The sequence below is a fragment of the Corythoichthys intestinalis genome, chromosome 12, assembly GCF_030265065.1.
Source record: "Corythoichthys intestinalis isolate RoL2023-P3 chromosome 12, ASM3026506v1, whole genome shotgun sequence".
In the NCBI taxonomy this organism is placed as follows: Eukaryota; Metazoa; Chordata; class Actinopteri; order Syngnathiformes; family Syngnathidae; genus Corythoichthys; species Corythoichthys intestinalis.
This window is the reverse complement of record NC_080406.1, coordinates 38422999-38444030: the sequence shown is the minus strand read 5'-3', so window position 1 is coordinate 38444030 and position 21032 is coordinate 38422999. Positions and strand designations below refer to the sequence as shown.

At 40.0% G+C, this 21032-nt stretch overlaps 1 protein-coding gene across 1 annotated transcript; it reads right to left on the bottom strand.

Moving 5' to 3' along the window:
* Window positions 1–252: 252 nt before the first annotated feature.
* LOC130927041 (frizzled-7-A-like) lies at window positions 253–1340 on the bottom strand. The gene is made up of 2 exons (XM_057852521.1): window positions 1294–1340; window positions 253–1231 (listed from the first exon to the last, which is right to left on the bottom strand). The coding sequence occupies exon 2, from the start codon at window positions 1227–1229 to the stop codon at window positions 780–782; it is 450 nt and encodes a 149-aa protein (XP_057708504.1). The 5' UTR covers window positions 1230–1231; window positions 1294–1340; the 3' UTR covers window positions 253–779.
* Window positions 1341–21032: the final 19692 nt, after the last annotated feature.

The following is a 21032-nucleotide window of genomic DNA, read 5'->3' as shown; positions in this document are numbered from 1 at the left end:
CAACATACCAAACTCTAACTGCATACAATTCATTCAAGTAATTCTCACACTCAGTATAACTAAGGCCAAAGCGGTAACTTTTCAGTAATAAAATTGTTTTCGGTACATTCTATAAAATCATCAATTGTGACTCACGTGAGTTTGTAAATGTCATTTGTGCAAGATTTGAATAGAAAGGCAAGTAGTGTGTACACGCTTCAGTCAAGTCACAATACTGCCACATTTTGCAAAAAGATTTATTTTTGTCTTAAAAGTTAAATATAGTGTTGAACATCTAAAATGGAAAATAGAATTATTGTAGATCAAATAAAAGAAGATAACTCATGTCAAGGTGATCATTGTAACACTGGTGTCATAAGATGAAATGGAGTAAATTTAGTACCTCTAATAATAGAACCGTCACACAACCAAAAGCTAAGAACGTCTCAGAAAAAGACACACCAAAGCCAATCTTTTTTTTTTTTAGGAAGAGGAGATCAAAACAGTTATATTGGCCTTCATTTACATAATTATAACTGTTTTTTTTTAGCATAAAAAGGCCACGTTCCCATTTTTGCAGGAGTTGAACGGAAATATTTTTGCACGTACAACTTTTAAAATGATTGATTTGAATTAGAATTATTGTGACTTTGACATTTTTACGAAAAAGATGCATAAATGACCCATTTTAAAAGCAGATTTCCATATATTTAGGCAGTTTAAATGTTCATAACATGCATTAGGATACAGTGGTTGATTTTAATTTCAATTGAATTGAAAATGAAGCATTCCTTGAGCAGCTAGATTTTTCCGACACACAATCCAGCCACCGGGAACTTGTCGCAGCGAATCTTCTCCGGCCACTGGAGGCCTCCCGCGGTTATATTGGCTTCACAACCCGAGTATGCACTTTCACACAGAGCCCGGCAAGGGGGGACAATTTTCTCAAGAACCGTGCACACGGGAGCGTAGACGCAGCATAGGAAGAACTTAAGATCTGCCGAGCACTGGGCCTCCAACAAGGGGTAAAAGAGGCGAAGCGCCACCGCCGCGTCTTCTTGGGTGCTGTGGCCCAGCAAGTTCGGCATGATGGTCGCGTTGTACTTGATGTCGGAACACAGCTTGATGGAGATGGGCTTGCAAAGTGGGAGCTTAAGGTCTCCCTCCCACTCACGGTCAGATTGCGAGATGGAAAGCCCGAACAGCAAGAGCAAAAGCACGCAGCTTGCGGTCGATCTGCCTGCCTCCATAGCTGTTGACGAGGAGAGAAAAAATGGTTAGAAAAACAAAAATCTATAGGTCCGAGATACTCACAACCAAAGTAAAACCTCCGCAGTGACTTTTTGAGGCTTTCCACTGAAGTGTCCTTAGGCAACCCACTCCGATTTCTACAGCCAAGGGTGGATGGAAAACGCCCACTCTTTCACAACAACAAAGTAGCCAGATTTTTTCTACAAATACGAATGTGAGAAACAAAAGACTGGTAAAAGGAAAAGTATTGATTTAACTTTCGCACTAGTAAAAGAATTTTCAAAAGACACGGAAATGTACTGTCATTTCTGGACAATTTTTCATAGTTTGGCTGGACTTGCAATATATACTCATAATGCTTTTTTTTTCAACACAGTAGGGGTATGACAAAATATCGAAATGCTGCTATATCGTGATACTTTGCATCCCAAAAGGTTATCGATATGCTCATGCCAAGAATCGAGATAGCGTTTTAAAAAGGTGTCAGTGTAATAATAATAAGGAACCAACAAGTTGCTACCGAAATCTCCCACCGTAATAGTGTCTCAGTTAACTCCATAGCTGCCATTTTGATGGCGCTTGATGCCCAATCCATTAAGACTTGGAAAGACGAATGAACGTTTGTTCATTCGAAACAAGAGCATTCACAGTCATTCTTTCCGATTTTAAGGGGCATTTACAGGTCACATTCTGTTAAGTTTGAGTCACTGCCTATTCATTCCTGGGTCACTTCCTGTTCTGTAACCCAAAATCAACAGGAAGTGACCTTGAAATGCCCCAAAATCAACAGGAAATGACTGAAAATCAACAGGTATTTACCTGAAATGGCCCAAAAATGAGTTGTTGCCTGTCATTGGCTGCCCCTGACAGCCATAGACGTTGGGGGAGCCCATTTGAAGAGGGAGGGGTTCATTCGATGCCACCCTTCCAGTTTAAATGGATTGGACGTCTACTACTCATAAACTTACAGCAGAAGTATGAAGATGGCTTGTTTTTTTGTTTATCAGTTGTTTTGGACAATATCCTAGAATGATTTCGTGTCCAACGTATCGATAATCGTTTTATCGATATATCATGAGATTATCGTGATCGTGAACTTTGTATCGCAAATCGTATCGTATCCAGTGGCGAACTTGGCAGTTTGGGGGCCTAAGGCGAGCATATCCAGGGGCCCTCTTCATGGGTCAGGGGTTAAAAAGGTGAGAAGGGTATGGAGAAAATATGTTCCGGTACACTAAACGAAAAATTTTCGACTACGTAATCTAATAATTTTCTTTTTTTTTTTTTTCTTTTTTTTTTTTTTTTACTAATTCAGCAATGACATTTTTGTTGACGCTTATTAATTCACAAAACCATTTTGGAACACTTACATTTTTTATTAAAGTACAAATAATCATGTAAATAACAATAATTAATCACAAATAAACAATGAGGTTAAATACTGATAGCATTTACTAGTGCAAAATAATGGAAAGTAAACAGATTCAGAACATTGGCTTTGCCTTTCCAACATTATTCGAAACAATTCTTCAAAAAAAATTGGAGCATTATTATAGTATACTACTATACTACTATATTTAATAGTAGTATAATATTTATAATAATTATTCATTGCCAATCATATTTGTCATAAAGAGTGTCATTTGAAAGCTATTCTTAGTGTAGAATCTGTATTCTGTAGTATTTACTCAACATATTATAATATTAATTCTGAAGTATGTGGGATTAACTCCAGAATTCCTTATTTATATGACGAACATGACGTGCTTTTATTTTGAAATGCTCACCGGAGGTACGTTCGCTAAACCGCTAACCGAAAGCTTTACACTCTGTAAAACAACATTATTCGTCATTGCCTGTGGTGTCACTAATAGATTAAAAAAAAAAAAAAATTTTTTACGTTAGCAAATGCTGTTAACCAGCTGTTGAGTGTTATTGTATGACTGATTGGAACTGTACTGCATTGTTTCGCCACAGGGTATGCTGTCGTGCATTTCATGTTCGGTGTGAAGAAGAAAAAAGTTAAAAGAGGCATTAGTGGCCTGTTCTCAACTTCTCCCTCACTGCACTTTGGCTCTCATGGAGAGCACGTTTGCTCATGTGTTCAAAATAAATGATATCTGACATGCAAAGTAGCAAATGGGCTGTAAAAATAGCGAGTTTAGTGGTTTGAAAAACCCGGGAGAGCTAAGTGAAGCGGAGCTAAGCGATGCTAAACGGAGCTAAGCGAAGCTAAACGGCGCTAAATGAAGCTAAGCGACTGATACTCAGTCCTTCGTCATGGAACATTCCATTGTGGTGCGTGTGTGTGGAAGAGAGATAATATAAATGCAGCATTCAAATGGCTTTCTTTTTTCTTTTGTTATTTGTTTGTTTGGTATGCTTACATAATAATACATGACGAATAGTTGGGGGTGCTGCTGGCTCCGTTGGCCCAAGCCCTTGCTCGTTGGGGCAAGGGCAGCTGGTTGGGGGGCCCCTACTGGTTGGGGGCCTAAGGTGATCGCATACTTTGCCTGAATAGTAGATTCGCCTATGATCGTATCGTGAGGTAACAAGAGGTTCCCACCCTACAGCACAGTGTATTGTTCAGAATTGATACTCAAAATGAAGAATTAAATGATCAATTTTTGTAAACAAGTTATGTTGTTTAGGCTATATGATTAACTGTCAATATTTTACGTTAAGAGACGCTTAGTTGTTCTTTATTTTTTTGGTATTGACCTGTTATTGGTCTTTTAAAAAATTATGCCCCATAAAAAACAAAAAGTGATTTACACACCACTACTGGGCTTTTTTCGAATGCCTGCTAGCTTAGTGCTAATATAAAATGGTAGATGCCATAGTATAAAAACTACTTGGAAAAAACAAACAAGTTATTAACATTGTGAAATGAATTTAGATTGGGTGATAGGGATGAAATTAAAAAAAATTCATGATCAGCTTTTGTGCTGGATAGCACAGCCCTAAGCATTTTTTGGGTGGGATTTATGGTCTGAGAAACACAGTACTTCAATACTCGGATGCATTGATTTACATTACTGAAATCTTCATATATTAAGAGGAAAACATGGCTAGAAAGACTTAAGATAAACGTTATTATGGGTTAAAATAATTTGATATTAAGACCCCTCTTGATGTTTTCGTTTTTATACAATTTGTAGAATTAGTTTAACTAGTAGGTCTCCATTGTTGTTGACATCGTAGGATGGTGACGTCACTGGGTTACGCTGCCGGGTTTCCAGAGTATGACTCTAACGACATAGGCTATGTTCATACTGCAGGTCTCAATGCACGGATCCAATTTTTGGGTGTTTTTCTGACTCGAGTGAGGCATTAACTTGATGGTCTGAATGGGAAAAGTCGCATAAAAGTGGGCCATTTCAAATCCGATCTAGGTCACTTTCATATGTGGTTAAAATCCGATCTGGGCCACATTTTTCCAGAATGTGGCTGTGATCTGAACTGTCAAGTCCCCCAAATCGGAATTTATGCAGCAATTACATCAGCAAAGAGCGAGAGAAACAGGGCGCTACGGTAGCAGTGCAGCTGTGCATTAGCGTTAGCGCCTAGCTTGAAAGCGGCTTTTGGGGAAGGAGCGGGCTTGACCACAGTCATAAAAAAAAAATAGAATGGGTTGATGATAAGCCTGAGAATGCTATGTTTTCTCTCTGCTCCAAATGAGCAATATTTCAAGATTGCTTACACGGTGGGGAGTCGGGCCAAACTGTCCGTGTGTGTGTGCGTGCGTCATTTGTCATTTGTTTTGATGTTGCTGCGCTTGCGGGTCAGTTTGCTCAGTGCATCTCCGACTGCAAATTAGTGCGCATGCAGTCTGAACGGGCACCCCAACAAAATGTGACCAAAAAAATCGGAATTGTGCTTTAAGACCTGTGGTATGAACCTAACCATGAACATGTCACCAGTACAGCCCTTTCAATTTGAACCCTAGAGGAACATTAATTAGCATGACAACACTGTCAATATTTCACAAAACGAGCAGCAAAAGCAACATGAACAGGAAAGACGGGATAAGACGAGATGAAAGTAGGACAAAATGGATGCCAAAAAGTGCTACACTGGTCCTACAAGAGGCGAATCTGACACCCAAAGTACTACCGTGCGCTTTCAGCTTACTTTGTTTAGATGCATACAGACAGAACATACTAAAGATGCCTCAAGAAAATACTTAAACATAGCAATATCAAACAAGGGTAGTTTAAATATGCTACATGACTAATGTATTCAACGGATCAACAATCTGCTTTAAAGCTACCTTAAAAAAAAAAACAATGCTTAAAAGAATGAGAGGGAAACACACGCAAAAAGTATTTTGAGGCAATGAAAAGGTAATAAAAGACTCAAATAGTAAGTACTACGTCATCATCCTGAGCGTCCATTGCGCACATAAAACATTGTGCCCTCCGTAGATCAAAATGTAGTAAATATTGTACATTTTTTAATCAATGGCAATATTTTATGTTTTTCTAATAACACATTTTAGTAAAGCAGAACAATTGTGTCTTATTAGAGCCTACAAGTCTTTAAAAGTTCAAGGTTCCCTTTAAAAATACACATGGACAGAATTTAGCGTCATATAACTCTTCTAAATATGTGTTTCTAAATCTTCCAAATCTTGTTGACCCAGTGTGAAGCAAAACAGATTGCATCGATAATGAGATTAAGCTTGTCCATGTAAAACAATGAAATTGCTTCATGGTAGCAGACAAAAAGTGTACGCCTGCCTTGCTGATGAACTACATCAATGCGTGTGGGGGATTATTTTGACATGCAGACAACTTGTTGTCATTACTCGGGTCAAATGTCTGTAAACAGAATTGTGTAATAATTAAAGACATCGGCCACTTAAGCTATTAATTAAAAATGTTAGCGCGCTGTGATTTTGTTTATGAGTCTTCCGGAGTGCCTCAACTCAACCAATGAATGGAATGTGATTATTAACGGCAGGATGGAGACCTTCTTGCTTTTTTCATAAATAGCCATTCTAGTCACCAAATGTTTTGGCACTTTGGCAACCATTTGCGCTCACCGTTTACATCCATAAATTGTCAACATGCTTGTTCTTATCATGAGAAAACAAAATGGAGTAGAATGGCAAAGCCCGCCTCTTTGGATCCAAACAACTCATGAACATTTTGTTTTCCAATAAATTATCTGTTGCTATCGTGTTAAGACCAATACAGGCTATTGAATTTAAATGTTGGAGTCAGTCCAGTTAGCCTTTGAGGATCAGCGTCAGCGTGTAGTGGAAAGGTATTCTATTGTTTAGTTCTTAGTGACAGTGTAATATAAAACTTAACCACTTGCACATAAAAACAGGTTGTCAGGGCTGTGAAAAGATGACTGAAGTGCTTTTAGAAGAGGAAAGGGGAAAAACAAAAAAAGGACTCTGTTATCTCCTCAATTGGAGACAATATTTTAACCCTAACCATTACATCCATCCATCCATCCATTATCTTCCGCTTAGTCCGGGGTCGGGTCGCGGGGGCAGAAGCTTTAGCAGGGAAGCCCAGACTTCCCTCTCCCCAGCCACTTCAGCCAGCTCCTCCCGCGGGATTCCAAGGCGTTCCCAGGCCAGCCGAGCGACATAGTCTCTCCAGCGTGTCCTGGGTCGACCCCGGGGCCTCCCGCCGGTGGGACATGCCCGGAACACCTCTCCAGGGAGGCGTCCAGGAGGCATTCGAACCAGATGCCCGAGCCACCTCAACTAGCTCCTCTCAACGCGGAGGAGTAGCGGCTTGACACCAAGCCCCTCCCGGATGACCGAGCTTCTCACCCTATCTCTTAGGGAGAGCCCGGACACCCTGCGGAGGAAACTAATTTCGGCCGCTTGTATCCGGGATCTTGTTCTTTCAGTCACGACCCACAGCTCTTGACCATAGGTGAGGGTAGGAACGTAGATCGACCGGTAAATCGAGAGCTTCGCCTTTTGGCTCAGCTCCTTCCTACACCACAACGGACCGGTGCAGAGTCCGCATCACTGCAGACGCTGCACCGATCCGTCTGTCAATCTCCCGCTCCCTCCTACCCTCACTCGTGAACAAGACCCCAAGATACTTGAACTCCTCCACTTGGGGCAGGATCTCCTCCCCGACCCGGAGAGGGCTGAGGACCATAGTCTCGGATTTGGAGGTGCTGATCTTCATCCCAACCGCGTCACACTTGGCTGCGAACCGCCCCAGTGAGAGTTGGAGGTCACGGCTTGATGAAGCCAACAGCACCACATCATCTGCAAAAAGCAGAGATGAAATGCTGAGGCCACCAAACCGGACACCCTCAACGCTTCGGCTGCGCCTAGAAATTCTGTCCATAAAAATTATGAACAGAATCGGTGACAAAGGGCAGCCTTGGCGGAGTCCAATCCTCACTGGGAACGAATTCGACTTACTGCCGGCAATGCGGACCAGACTCTGACACCGGTCGTACAGGGACCGAACAGCCCTTACCAAGGGGCTCGGTACCCCGTACTCCCGGAGCGACCTCCACAGGACTCCCCTAGGCACACGGTCGAACGCCTTCTCCAAATCCACAAAACACATGTAGACTGGTTGGGCGAACTTCCATGCACCCTCGAGGACCCTGCCGAGGGTGTAGAGCTGTTCCACTGTTCCACGGCCGGGACGAAAACCACACTGCTCCTCCTGAATCCGAGATTCGACTTCCCGACGGACCCTCCTCTCCAGCACCCCTGAATAGACTTTACCGGGGAGGCTGAGGAGTGTGATCCCTCTATAATTGGAACACACCCTCCGATCCCCCTTTTTAAAAAGGGGGACCACCACCCCGGTCTGCCAATCCAGAGGCACTGTCCCCGATGTCCACGCGATGTTGTAGAGGCGTGTCAGCCATGACAGCCCTACAACATCCAGAGCCTTTAGGAACTCCGGGCGGATCTCATCTACCCCCGGGGCCTTGCCACTGAGGAGCTTACCAACCACCTCAGTGACTTCAACCCCAGAGATCGAAGAGCCCACCTCAGAGTCCCCAGACTCTGCTTCCTCAAAGGAAGGCGTGTCGGTGGAATTGAGGAGGGCTTCGAAATATTCTCCCCACCGACTCACGACGTCCCGAGTCGAGGTCAGCAGTACACCATCTTCACTATACACAGTGTTAATGGTGCACTGCTTTCCTCTCCTCAGACGCCGGATGGTGGACCAGAATTTCCTCGAAGCTGTCCGGAAGTCGTTTTCCATGGCCTCGCCGAACTCCGCCCATGTCCGAGTTTTTGCCTCAGCGACCGCCGAAGCCGCAGTCCGCTTGGCTAGCCGGTACCTGTCAGCTGCCTCTGGAGTCCCACAGGCCAAAAAGGCCTGATAGGCCTCCTTCTTCAGCTTGACGGCATCCCTTACCGCTGGTGTCCACCAGCGGGTTACATACATTATATACAAAACTAGTGCTGGGCGATATGAAAATATACTGTATATCAGCAAAATGATAGTACTGTATTTTTCGGACTATAAGTCGCAGTTTTTTTCTTAGTTTGGCTGGGGGTGCGACTTATACTCAGGAGCGACTTATGTGTGAAATTATTAACACATTATGATATCATTTCACATGTTATTTTGGTGCTTTGGAGTGACACTGATGGTTTGGTAAACTTGTTAGCATGTTCTTTATGCTATAGTTATTTGAATAACTTAATAGCAATGGCCACGTTCGCGTTCTGCCTTTGGGAATGTGTGTTCAATTGTATTATTGACTTTTTTATATTGAAATGCATGCTGTTAGTTTGTGGCGCTTTCACGCCCATGTGGGGGTGCACTTACACTTGTTTACGTGAAGAGGAGCGCTCACACGCCAGAAGAAGACCGACAGCTACGTAGCTGAGTGAGTGGGCGAGTTAGCGAGAGAGAAACACGGCTGAGAACCTACGTTTATTGTTTATGCTTGTAAAATATCTCTACAGAGGCAACACCTGTGTGTGTGTCATCTTTTCTGTTGTTGTTGTGTGTTTTCCACCCACGATCGGACACTTAGAGCAAGTTGTGTGGTTGTTTGAACGATGCGCTAATGCTAGCAAACGCATGCTAACCGTTTTTGTCATGTCATTGCTGTAAAAGCACCTAATTGTCATTTATTTACGTCGATGCGAACCTGTTTGGTACCGAGGACGAAATTGATTCAGCAATTTATACGGACGTCCAGCATCGTCATTTGGGAGTTTAGCCCGCTGAATAGCCAGGACCGAGCCGTAGCGTCCTGGTGAGGACAGTATAGTCGCATTTCGCTGTTCAAGCACTGTACACTTATTCAGAATGTTGTACTCTATTGTATTTATATATTAAATTGCCTTTCAAGATGACATGTCTATTCTATGTGTTGGATTTTATCAAGTAAATTTCCCTCAAAAATGCGACTTATACTCCGGTGCGACGTGTATATGGTTTTTTTCTCTTCGTTGGGCATTTTATGGCTGGTGCGACTTATACTCAGGTGCGACTTGTAGTCCGAAAAATACGGTACATTTTTTTATTGTGATAAAGACTTGATATCACGATTATTGTTAATTTTAGTTACGGTACTGGTATGTAAATTAAAGAAATTATGTAGTATAAACTACAGTGCTGATATTACTTAAATCAATGAAGCAGAATGGCCACTAGATATCCCGATATATACCAGGGGTGTGATAAATCACTACATAAATAAAACATAAAATGAAAATTTTAAAATTTGAAGTGGCGAATATAAAGTCCCTGACAAAAGTCGAGTCGCTTATCCATTTTGTAGAAACAATTGCTAATAACCTGACTTTTAATTATTCACTTGGTTTCAGAAATGGCTCATATGAAAGCTAAGACCCTCACAAATCATGTTGAATGTACAAAAATATATTTGTTTCACTGAAAAATTTTTTATCAGTTGATGGACACATAAAGGTCAAATTTTGGCAAGACAAAAGTTTTGTCGCCTACAGAAAGTAGTGTAAAAATTGAACAAAAATGTACTTCAAATACAAAAATATGTGACATATCATAAGTGAATTACGTAGTGGTGCTGGGAGATCCAAATTTAATATTCTGTATGACTTCCAAGGGCCTGAAGGACTGCATCCATGCAGTTCGGCAAGGATTCATACAATTTATTAATGAAGTCATCAGGAACATCAAAGAAAGCAGTCTTGCATGCCTCCCAGAGTTCATCAACATTCTTGGGTTTTGTCTTCCATGCTTCCTCTTTCATCCTACCCCAGACATGCTCCATGATGTTCATGCCTGGTGACTGGGCTGGCCAGTCCTGGAGGATCTTGATCTTCTTTGCCATGAGGAACTTTGAGGTAGAGATTGAAGTATGCCATGGAGCACCATCCTGCTGCAGAATGTGTCATGGTTAGGAATGTAAGAGGCAGCTATAAAAGTTTTGGACAACATGATTCCATTTTTTTATTTAAAACAACTAGTGCATGTGCAAAACAGTTCAATAAATCACAATTTACAAAATAATTAGAAAAATATTAACAAAGGTGGAGCATACGTCAAGCCTTCCATTATCAAGGTAGAACGCCCGTAGTCTCGAAAAATGTCCATCAACATGAGTGTTGTTGTGAGGCACAACAAGTTGTCTTCTGTTGCCTAACAGTGTTTTCCACCTGTAAACAAACGAACAAAAAACGTGTAACACTTGAATGTATGCATTTAGGGTAGAAAGCATGTGTATTACTTGTAGTAAATTGTTTGTTTTGCATTCTTTGTCGTTGAAGCTAATGCCAAGCTAAAGAGGTCTCAGCTGTGACGCAACACAGAATTGTAGAATTGTAACATTAAATTCGCATTGTCGTTCTATATCACACAGAGGACACATTTCAAAAGATAGCAAGTAAAATGTGACCTCTCTTACTCACAGCATATTGTTGCATGTACTGTAGTAGCCATGTCAGGTCAGCTAGATACACTCCAACGTGTGTGACTGCTGCTGTTTGCTTGTGTATGTCTGTGGTGCTGGGCAGATGGTGGTAGGCCAACAGGTTTCCAGACAGCCTGCTGTTGTTTGGACGGCTGCCTTTTGCAGCTGGAGATTTACTGGAGACCAACATGGAATAAAAAAAAGGAAGAGTTCAATTCAGCCAATGCTGGACGCTTTAAGAATAACCAGACGCATTAAAGTATTGCCAAGTATTTGAGTTTCCAGGTGTAAAGCAGCGATCGAGCCCTGTGTAATTCATGGCCCTGATGTGGACAAACACGAGGTTTCGACTTTTGCTAAGGAGGTTATTCAATTTGCGGGCAGCTCTCGGGGCATGTGGGCTCGCCGCATTACTTTAACCAACATGCTTGAGAGGATTTACCTTGACAGTCTAATCTTTCGCTTTCACCCATGCCGATATGTGTGTATCATGTGATTAGAAGGCAAATAAATCCTGTGTACAGAAGTCTGGATCGGGCTTAGTGAAATTTATGCTTTATTTGAACAACTACGGGGAAGCACGGTGGTTAGTGGTTATTAGGTCTGCCGCACAGTCTTTGGGTTCTGGGTTGGAATTTATCCTGCATAGAGTTTGAATCCCAAAAACTCAAGTTAATTGGATACTCTAAATTGTGTTTATCTCATTCACTGCATTAGAAGTGAAAACCATATGAACTGGGATGGCCAGCAGTGATCATTCGATCAATGCCAGACCTCCCAGTCAAAATAAAATGGACTTTTATCGCCGTCAATGAAAGGCAAAATGTTAATTTATGAAATAATATTAAAGCCGTTGAACATTAGGAAGACAGTTGATGTGTTTTCTTAGTTTGATTGTTGTAGTTACTATGTGGCCAATTTTTAGAGCAATTCTGATTGTGCAAGTAACTATATTTGGTATTTTAAAAACACAAACATTAATATGATGAATTATTAAAATGATTTTTATTATGGATTATTCTCATTGAATCTTATGAATAGATAATTTTTAATTAATAAAATGTCACTAAATTAGTCAATAAAAACCTGGACCGTGCAACAATTAAAAAAAAAATTCCCAATTGGTAGCATGAGATTCTTGCAATTAACAGTGATTGATCGCATTTTCATACACACAAATCAATAATTCAAAAGATGTAAATACAGTAGTAATCGTCAGATCCTGACTTCCCTTTTCGTGTCTTATCGGTTATTATGTGTATCCCTTCCTACTTTGCTACTAATAGCAAGGTAGCATATAAAGTGAGGAACAGAAGTATTTGCACCCCTTGTGATTTTGCAGTTTTACCCACTTAGAAAATAGGTAGAGGTCTTAAATTTCAATCATAGATGCATTTCCACTTATAGAGATATAATCTAAAAAAAAAAATAATAATAAAAACATCCGGAACTCACATTTTAGGATTCTTCAATAATTTATTCGTAATTTACTGGGGTTCATAAGTATTTGAACTCCTGAGAAAATCAGTGCTAATATTTAGTGCAGAAGCCTTTTTTTGCAATTACCAGAGGTCAGACGCTTTTTGTAGTTCTTCAAAAGGTTTTCACATATGGAAACAGGGATTTTGGCCCATTCCTCCACACAAATCTTCTCTAGATCTGTCAGGTTTTGGGGCTCTCATTGAGAAACAACAAGTTTCAGCTCCACCCAAAGATTTTCTATTGGATTGAGATCTGGAGACTGGCTTGGCCACTCCGGAACCTTGATATGCTTTTTACGCAGCCACTCCTTGGTCAGCTTGGCTGTGTGCTTCGGATCATTGTCATGTTGGGAGATCCAGCCTCGACTCATCTTCAAGTCTCTGACTGAGGGAAGGAGGTTGTAGTTCAAATCTGACAATACATTTCACCATTCATCCTCTGCTTTATACAATACAGTCATCCTGTTCCTTTTACCGGCAAGCAGCCCCAAAGCATGAGGTTTCCACCCCCATACTTCACAGTGGGGATGGTGTTCTTGGGATTTTACTCATCCTTCTTTTTCCTCCACGCACGACGAGTAAAGTTTGCACCAAAAAGTTCTATTTTGGTCTCATCTGACCACATGACTTTCTCCCATAACCCCTCTGCATCATTCGGATGGTCCCCGGCAAACTTCAGACGGGCCTTCACCAGAGGTGAAAGTGGCTAGAATTTCTTGCCGAAACTCCCCAACGTGAAGGAGCCAGAAATTTTGTTCATTTATATATTTATTTTATTTTTGTGTGTGTGTGTGTGTGTGTGGGGGGGGGGGGGGGGGGGGTTAGTCAAACCTCCCAAAACTACTGAAATGCAAAGAAAACTGTTTTGGCACAGTTATTTCTATAATACATACAAAAACCGATTTTAATTCAAAATTGTATTTTTTCAATGATTTGCGAAATAAAAGTTAACAAAAACAGCAATAACCCCAACCTCAATCTCAATCTCCTAATTTTTATTTTCCCCTCATTTCCTCACATGCTAAATGTCAAATCTCAATTTTAACTACTTAAGAACATAAGATGTATATCAAAATTGAAGTTAATGTAAAGATTTACTTTTGCTTTCTTTCTTTTTTTTTTTTTTTTTTTAATAATAAAGATATAAGTAACATACATTCAGAAAAATAAGTACAAATGACTTATATAATGCAGAGTGAAATGGAATATATTTTGAAGATCGCGCATTGACTTTTTTAAATCATAAGGAAATGAATAAGTAGCCTAACATAAATGAACAAATATACTGTATAGGCCCGAATATAAGACGGTGTTTTTTGCATTGAAATAAGACTGAAAAAGTGGGGGTCGTCTTACATTCGCGATCTAGACATTATACCCATTCACGACGCTAGATGGCGCCAGATATCATTGAAGCGATGTTCTGTCATGACAGATCTCAGCTACTCTCAAGTTTAACCAGTTTGCTTTGTTTTATTGCAATGTTTTTCCTTATTCAGATTTGTTTCAAGACTACATTTACAGTTAGACTTAACTTTGATGGTTAATGCAGTTATTGCAATTTTGTTGTTTTATCACAATAGATTGGTTTATTTACATTTCAAAAACCAGAAGCCATTCATTTACGAATGTGATTGCACATTAGTTTACATGTTTAAATGTTCAGATATTAAGATTTGAATGAGGCAAAATAACATGCTTTTTCTCTCAAATATATTGTTATAATCATTTGTTTCAGATGTACTGTAATTATTTTCTGTATAAAAATTAATTTGATGTTCAAAAAGTCTTTTTTCCAAACTTCAGTCTTGAAAAAGAGGGGGACGTCTTATAATCAGGGCCGTCTTATATTCGGGCCAATACAGTAAGTCCAAAGTGCACATTGACAGCATAGATGTTCTGAACGTCCCCATCAGAGCAAATAAAACTACATATGATAAATAATCCTCCTTAACTCTTTCCTTGCCCTTAAAGATTTGATCCATTTTCTGTTGCATTGCCCTTTTTTTGTCGCATCAATTTTTTTTTCATCACTTTTTTTTTTTTTTTTTTTTGCTGTTCCAGAAAACATGCACATTTGAACCAATCAGAGGTAACTATCTCTGCTGATCACATGTCAGTATGTCAGCCAATTGAACGGATATATGAGTCCAGGCGTTTTGCTTTGCTGCGTGCATTCGCACATTGACGCGACTCATCATCTTCAGACTCAGATAACTGCAGCTGCTGGGGAAACCTCCATGCCATCCGTGGACTAAAATAAATAAAAAATATCTGTGGAAACAGATTACACTACACAAGCACTTTATTATGCTTGTTCTTAACACTTGTGTATGTAAATCTGATGTTGGTAGATTGTTTTCTTCTTGTAGATGAAATGCATGTGTGGCAGCTTAGCATTTATTTATTTTTTTATACATAGTGCTTTGACAGTTGCCATCATATTTTTGGAATGAAAGAACCGTGTACCGGAATCACATGTATATGAAAGAACCGTGTACCGGAATCGCATTCAGGCCCTGAGTCTTATACCGGTACTGCGTTCCGGCCCTGAACCTTATACCGGAACTGCGTTCCTGCCCTGAATCTTATACCGGAACTCCGTTCCTGACCGTTCTGGCCCACTTTCACCCCTGGCCTTCACATGCACTGGCTTCAACAGGGCAACCTCCTGAGCAATGCATGATTTTCAACCATTGCACCATCGTATTCTGCTGACAGGAGCCTTTGAAACTGTGCATCCAGCTCTCTTCAGGTTATTGACCATCTCCTGCCGTGTAGTTCTTGGCTCAGCTCTCACTTTTTTCATCATGAGTGATGCCCCGCGAGAAGAGATTTTACATGGTGCCCCAGTCCGATGTAGATTATCAGTCATATTTAGCCTTTTCCATTTTCTAACACTTGCTGCAACTGTTCATTTTTTCTCACCAAGCTGCTTTCCAAGCGTCCCATAGCCTTTTCCGGCTTTGTGGAGCGCAACAATTTTTTCTCTGGTGTACTTCGAAAGCTCTCTGGTCTTGCCCATGGTAGCAGTTGAATTATGACTGACTGTGGTGTGCACAAGTGACAATAAAGAGCTCAAACGGGTGGTATACGAATGGGATAAAGGTGGACTTTTTTTTAAGGTAGACTGACAATTCTTTGAGTGTCATAATTATTGCTGATTCTCAGTGCAAATACTTATGAACCCCAGTAAATCACGAATAAATTATTGAAAAATCATTAGATGTGAGTTCCGTTTGTTTTGTTTTGTTTTGTTATGTCTCGATAAGTGGAAATGCATCTATGATTGAAACTTCAGACCTCTACCTATTTTCTAAGTAGGTGAACTTGCAAAATCACAAGGGGTGCAAATGCTTCTGCTCCTCACTGTATAGTTGTATAGAAAAGTAGCACACTCTGAGTGACCCTACATGTGTTGTCCACCAACGGACTGAATACATGCCGAACTCACGCTAGGTTCTGCTCTGTGGACTTAAATGTAGCAAACGAAAGGCTTAACGTCTTGGGGTGGATCTGTTCATTTAAAATTAACTCTTTCAGTGCCATTGACGATGATTGTTTAAATGCAGAGGGATGAAAAGAGCCACATGACTGGAGTCTATCATTAATAGACATCCAATCCATTTGAACTGGAAAGGCTGGCCAAAAAAATGACACCACTCACGAGCGCAGACATTTTGTGACATAACCCATGCACATGGACACTGATAGACTCAAGGGCAGGTGCATGTGATAATCGGCATTAATGACGTAACGACAAAGTGCGGGTAGTTTGGGATACTCACATCTGATTGGCTAAAATTGTACTAGCATTGATAAAATGTCTGGCTCCATGTCGGGCTGCCGTTTCCTGAAAATACTGGCTTTTATTGATGTTTTTACACGTCAGAAAAATCTGTTTCTTCAATTTATTAAATACAAATCTTTCCGCTATGATGCATAAGTAACATGTTGTCTATGATTTAAACAAGCATTTATGTAATAAGCTTTCATGATTGTTTTGTGTTACAAACACGTTCATGGAAGGAATTGAACTTGTATCTCAAAGCATCCACGTTTGTGCCGCTTATCTGTGCATTCAACACAACTGGTCTGCTTACCTTCTAGCTTTGACATGATAGCAGGGTGTGGGGGATGTGTACTCTTTTCATGCATGATAGTGTTTCAGCCAGTGTCATCTGGCAGCTAGTGAAATGCATATGATGACCTGGGCTTGTTTATGCTTGTAAAATATTTTGTGAGGGATCAATAAAGTGTTATTTTATCTTTCTGGAAACAGCAGTGGATCATTATAAAACATGTTGAGATATGTCGGAAGTGGGGGCAGACTTAAGAGATCAAGGGCCACTTATGATTTATAAAATGGACTGATGAGCCAAGGAAAAAAGGAATGAATGAAATGTGCATGTGGTAAAAAAAAAAAAAAGGTAGCTAAAATGATAATTTGCTGCTTGAATGGTAAATAATGAACCCATGGCTTGATAAAATAAAAAAATAGAGGTGTTATTTTTTATCTATAAGTGACAAAAAGTAATAATTCAACCAATATTTTGAAAATATCAATTAAAAATGTTAGAAAAACACTTGAAAGACTGCCATTATTAAACCAATGGTTTATTTAGTTAAAATTTCAAATAGTCGTTTATTTGTTGTTGTTGTTGTTTTTCTCTTTCTTTGTTTGAGATGTTGTCAGTTGCATGAATTGATAACTGCCTCTTCACGTGCACATATTATTTTGCCAAATATAGCCAAGCACTTCATCAGATTTTATTTTGACTGTATGATTTGCCTCCTAGATTTATATATTCTTTATATTTTCAACCTCTTTATACTTTCTTGTGTACTTATAGGTGTTCACGTGTGTGGACAAATGTGGATGGTAGGTTCATTAAAATTATACATTTGTTTTCATTAATAATCATTATTTTAATATATATGTTTTAATTAATATAAACACAGTTATAAATGAATAAAATGTTAAAGGGAACCTCGGACTTAAAGACTTGTAGGCTCTAATAAGCCACCATTGTTTTCTTTTACAAAAATATGTTATTAGAAACACATAAAATATTTCCATTGATCCGTACATGTTTTGACCAAGGGAGGGCGCCATGTTTTTATCCCTGCAATGGACGCTCGGGGTGATGTAGATTTTCACTGTCACTCGACGAATACTGCCGGGTTACTGCAATTCCTTCTACGCGGCGAGGCGTCCAACACATGCGCTCGTCGGTTAAAAGTGGTTCGTACTTTCTATTTGTGTTTTTATTGAGTCTTTTATTACCTTTTCATTGCCTCAAAATATTTTTTGCGTGTGTTTCCCTCTCATACCTTTCAGCATTGTGTTTTCTTGTGGTAGCGTTAAAGCAGATTGTTGATCTGTTGACCACATTAGTCACATAGCATATTTAAACCACCCTTTTTTGATATAACTACGTGGAAGTATTTTCTTAAGGCATCTTTAGTATGTTCTGTCTGTGTGCATCTAAACAAAACAAGCTGAAAGCGCATGGTAGTACTTTGGATGTCAAATTTGCTTCTGGTTGGACGTTTCGCCAGTGTAGCATATTTTGCCTGTACACCATTTTTTTCCCCCCAGTCTCGTCTCATCTCATCCTGTCTTTCCTGTTCATTTTGCTTTTGCTGCTCGTTTTGTGAAATATCGACAGTGCTGTCATGCTCATTAATCGTCTTCTTGGGTTAAAATTGAAAGGGATGAAAAGATGACATGTTTATGTCACTAGAATCATACCCTTGAAGCATATGATGTCATAGCCCTGCGACGTGAACAACAATGGCGACCAAGGGTTTGCATAGGGATGGAAGGGACATAATACTGCCAACTTTTCAGGATGCTCAAATTGTCCCCACCAACCCTAAAGCAACCTTAAATGAACTATATAATTCATTAAGGTTATTTAGATTGTCGTCCCATATGTTGTAAGGATAGACTTGATCCTGCCATTATTAAATGATCTTTATTTTGTTCAAACTTACTTTCACTTGCTGAATGCGCCGGTCCATCCCTCTCCCCTCAAACGCACGTTTGATTGGCTGATGACTTGACTCACTCCCGACACACACGCATGCTCACACTCATACAGCCCTGACAGAAATACATGTCGACAAAATGCCACTTGCTCCGCCCCCTTCGAAGAGAAGAGATATTAGAATTTTTTTTTTTCGGCCAGCAGCAGCCACTGTAATTTAAAAAATCACCAATGTTTAGGAGGTGGGAAACACACCATCAATTTTGCTAGTGAAAGTCCGACCTGCATCAGACGTAGCGTAACATTAAACTGTGTGAACTTGCTAACCTGCAACACTCAAGTAGGAAGCTGCTTAGAGAGAAGTGTCCTTTTGTTTGTGTTTTGTACTGTTAACGTTAATTAAACTGTTAGAAATGTAATGAACTCTGCTGGACACTATACGACCACAAAAATGTGAGCAAGAAGCTGCTTAGAGAGCGACGGGGGCTGCCTATTCTCATATGTTGCTCACACAACACAACATACACAAAACATAACGTAATTTCCCGAATATAAGGCGCACCCGTGTATAATGCGCACCCCAATTTTACTTGTAAAATCTAGGGAAAGTTATTGTACCCATTTATAACGCGCACCCTAATTTTAGCACCAATAAATAGAAGAATACAAGAAAACAGAGCTTGTGTACAGATACAGAAATGTCATTTTACTGTTTTGTGAAACACAGCACAAGCATAGCATATTCGTAGTTCAAAACATTACCATAAATTGACAATATTTACGGTAATAATATGATTTGACAACTTCTCCAATTTACCAGAATTTAGGAGAAAACAAAACAGATGTGACTTTTCTTTAAATGGCTGCTGTATAACTTGCTCGTTTCATCATGATGAATAAATGTTTCTTCCATGGATCGATACGGTAAAATGAAAGTGAGAATGTACGTCGGAAATCCGAGAGAGCTCATCGCTGTTGACACTGTCATATATTGGTATTCTATGTTATGTTGTTCTATGTTGTGGCACTGGTGGATCCATGTTGCTGTATTGTCATATCTATGTTGTGATTGTCTATGAGCCAGAGGGGCGCTGAGGCTAGAAAAAAGAGCGCCGCATTATAGCCGGACTGTCGGCATTTAAGTTCATTGACAGCAAGAAATAAAACGTTGAACACAGCGCTCGAAGTATTCTAGTTTTTTTCAAGACAAGATAAAACAGACACGACAGTAACAATAGGAACTATTGTTATTTGGGTTTGAGTTTCCCGAGGGATAGATATAGTTGACGGACACGCACAGGACGTCTGTGTTTGTTACGTTTGTTATGGTCCGAATTGCGGAGCTGCAATAAACGTTGACTCAAATGAGTTCAAGAAACTAAATTCTGTGCTTTATGAAGAGTGAAAAAAGCAGAATTTAACACAGACGAAATCATTCGGCCGATCAGAGTGACGTATTACCGAAACAAAATGGTGATGTCAAGTACGGTTATGGTCGGCAACGGATCGCCGCATACGTTTCTTCAACACAACGTGGCCGTGTCAATTAAAAACAAAGTCGGTTTATATATATATATATATATATATATATCTGTCTCCATCCATGTACCCGTTTTTAATGCGCACCATGATTTTACAAGTTGATTTTGGGGAAAAATGTGTGCGTTATATTCGGGAAATTAAGGTAATCATAATTACTATGTACATTAAAAGAAAAAAAATTTGGGGGTGATGCCGCGAGCTACCCATTGAAATCGACTGGTGGATCGTGATTGATGTAATGAGCACCCCTGATTTAGCATATCTATTAATTGGGTTCATATTCCTGAGAAATGTATCCCTGACCCCCGTTCACCCAATCTGTTTGGTCTTATTCATGTCCCATTCCAAGCAAAAAGTGTACATGCAGGTTTTGCTGTTATATTGTCCCTACCAATGTTGAGATCAAACCTTTGTTGAGATCAGACCCTACACCTTTGATGGCGACCTACTAGTTAAACTAGTTTTACAAATTGTATAAAAACGAAAACATCAAGAGGGGTTTCAACATCAAATTATTTTAACTCACAATAATGTTTATCTTTTAAAAGTAGAAGTCTTTCTATCTGTGTATCCCTTTAACAAAAAAGTTATTTTTAAAAAAATCTTAATATTTCACTCATTGGCTGCCATTGACATCACTAGACGTCCAATCCATTTTGACTAGGAGGGCTGAGAGTGGTCATTCGCTGCCATCCAATGAGTTCAATGAATGGCCTTTAAAGCGTTAAGAGTAAACATTTTTGCCTTGACACAAAATCACGACATTTTCTAGCAAACGGTGGACTCGTATTCTATAGTCAATCTTGAATAAGGGCAGAGCAAACGAGCCAAGGAAGAAATCAGGAGAGAGAATGCGAGTGAGGAATGCAGGCAGCTGGTTAATGTCTGTCAGTGCAACACAGAGAGCTCACAGTACTGGACT

What these genes read in the sequence shown, in the direction of transcription:
- LOC130927041 (XM_057852521.1), bottom strand. Translation starts at nt 1,229, where the DNA reads ATGGAGGCAGGCAGATCGACCGCAAGCTGCGTGCTTTTGCTCTTGCTG.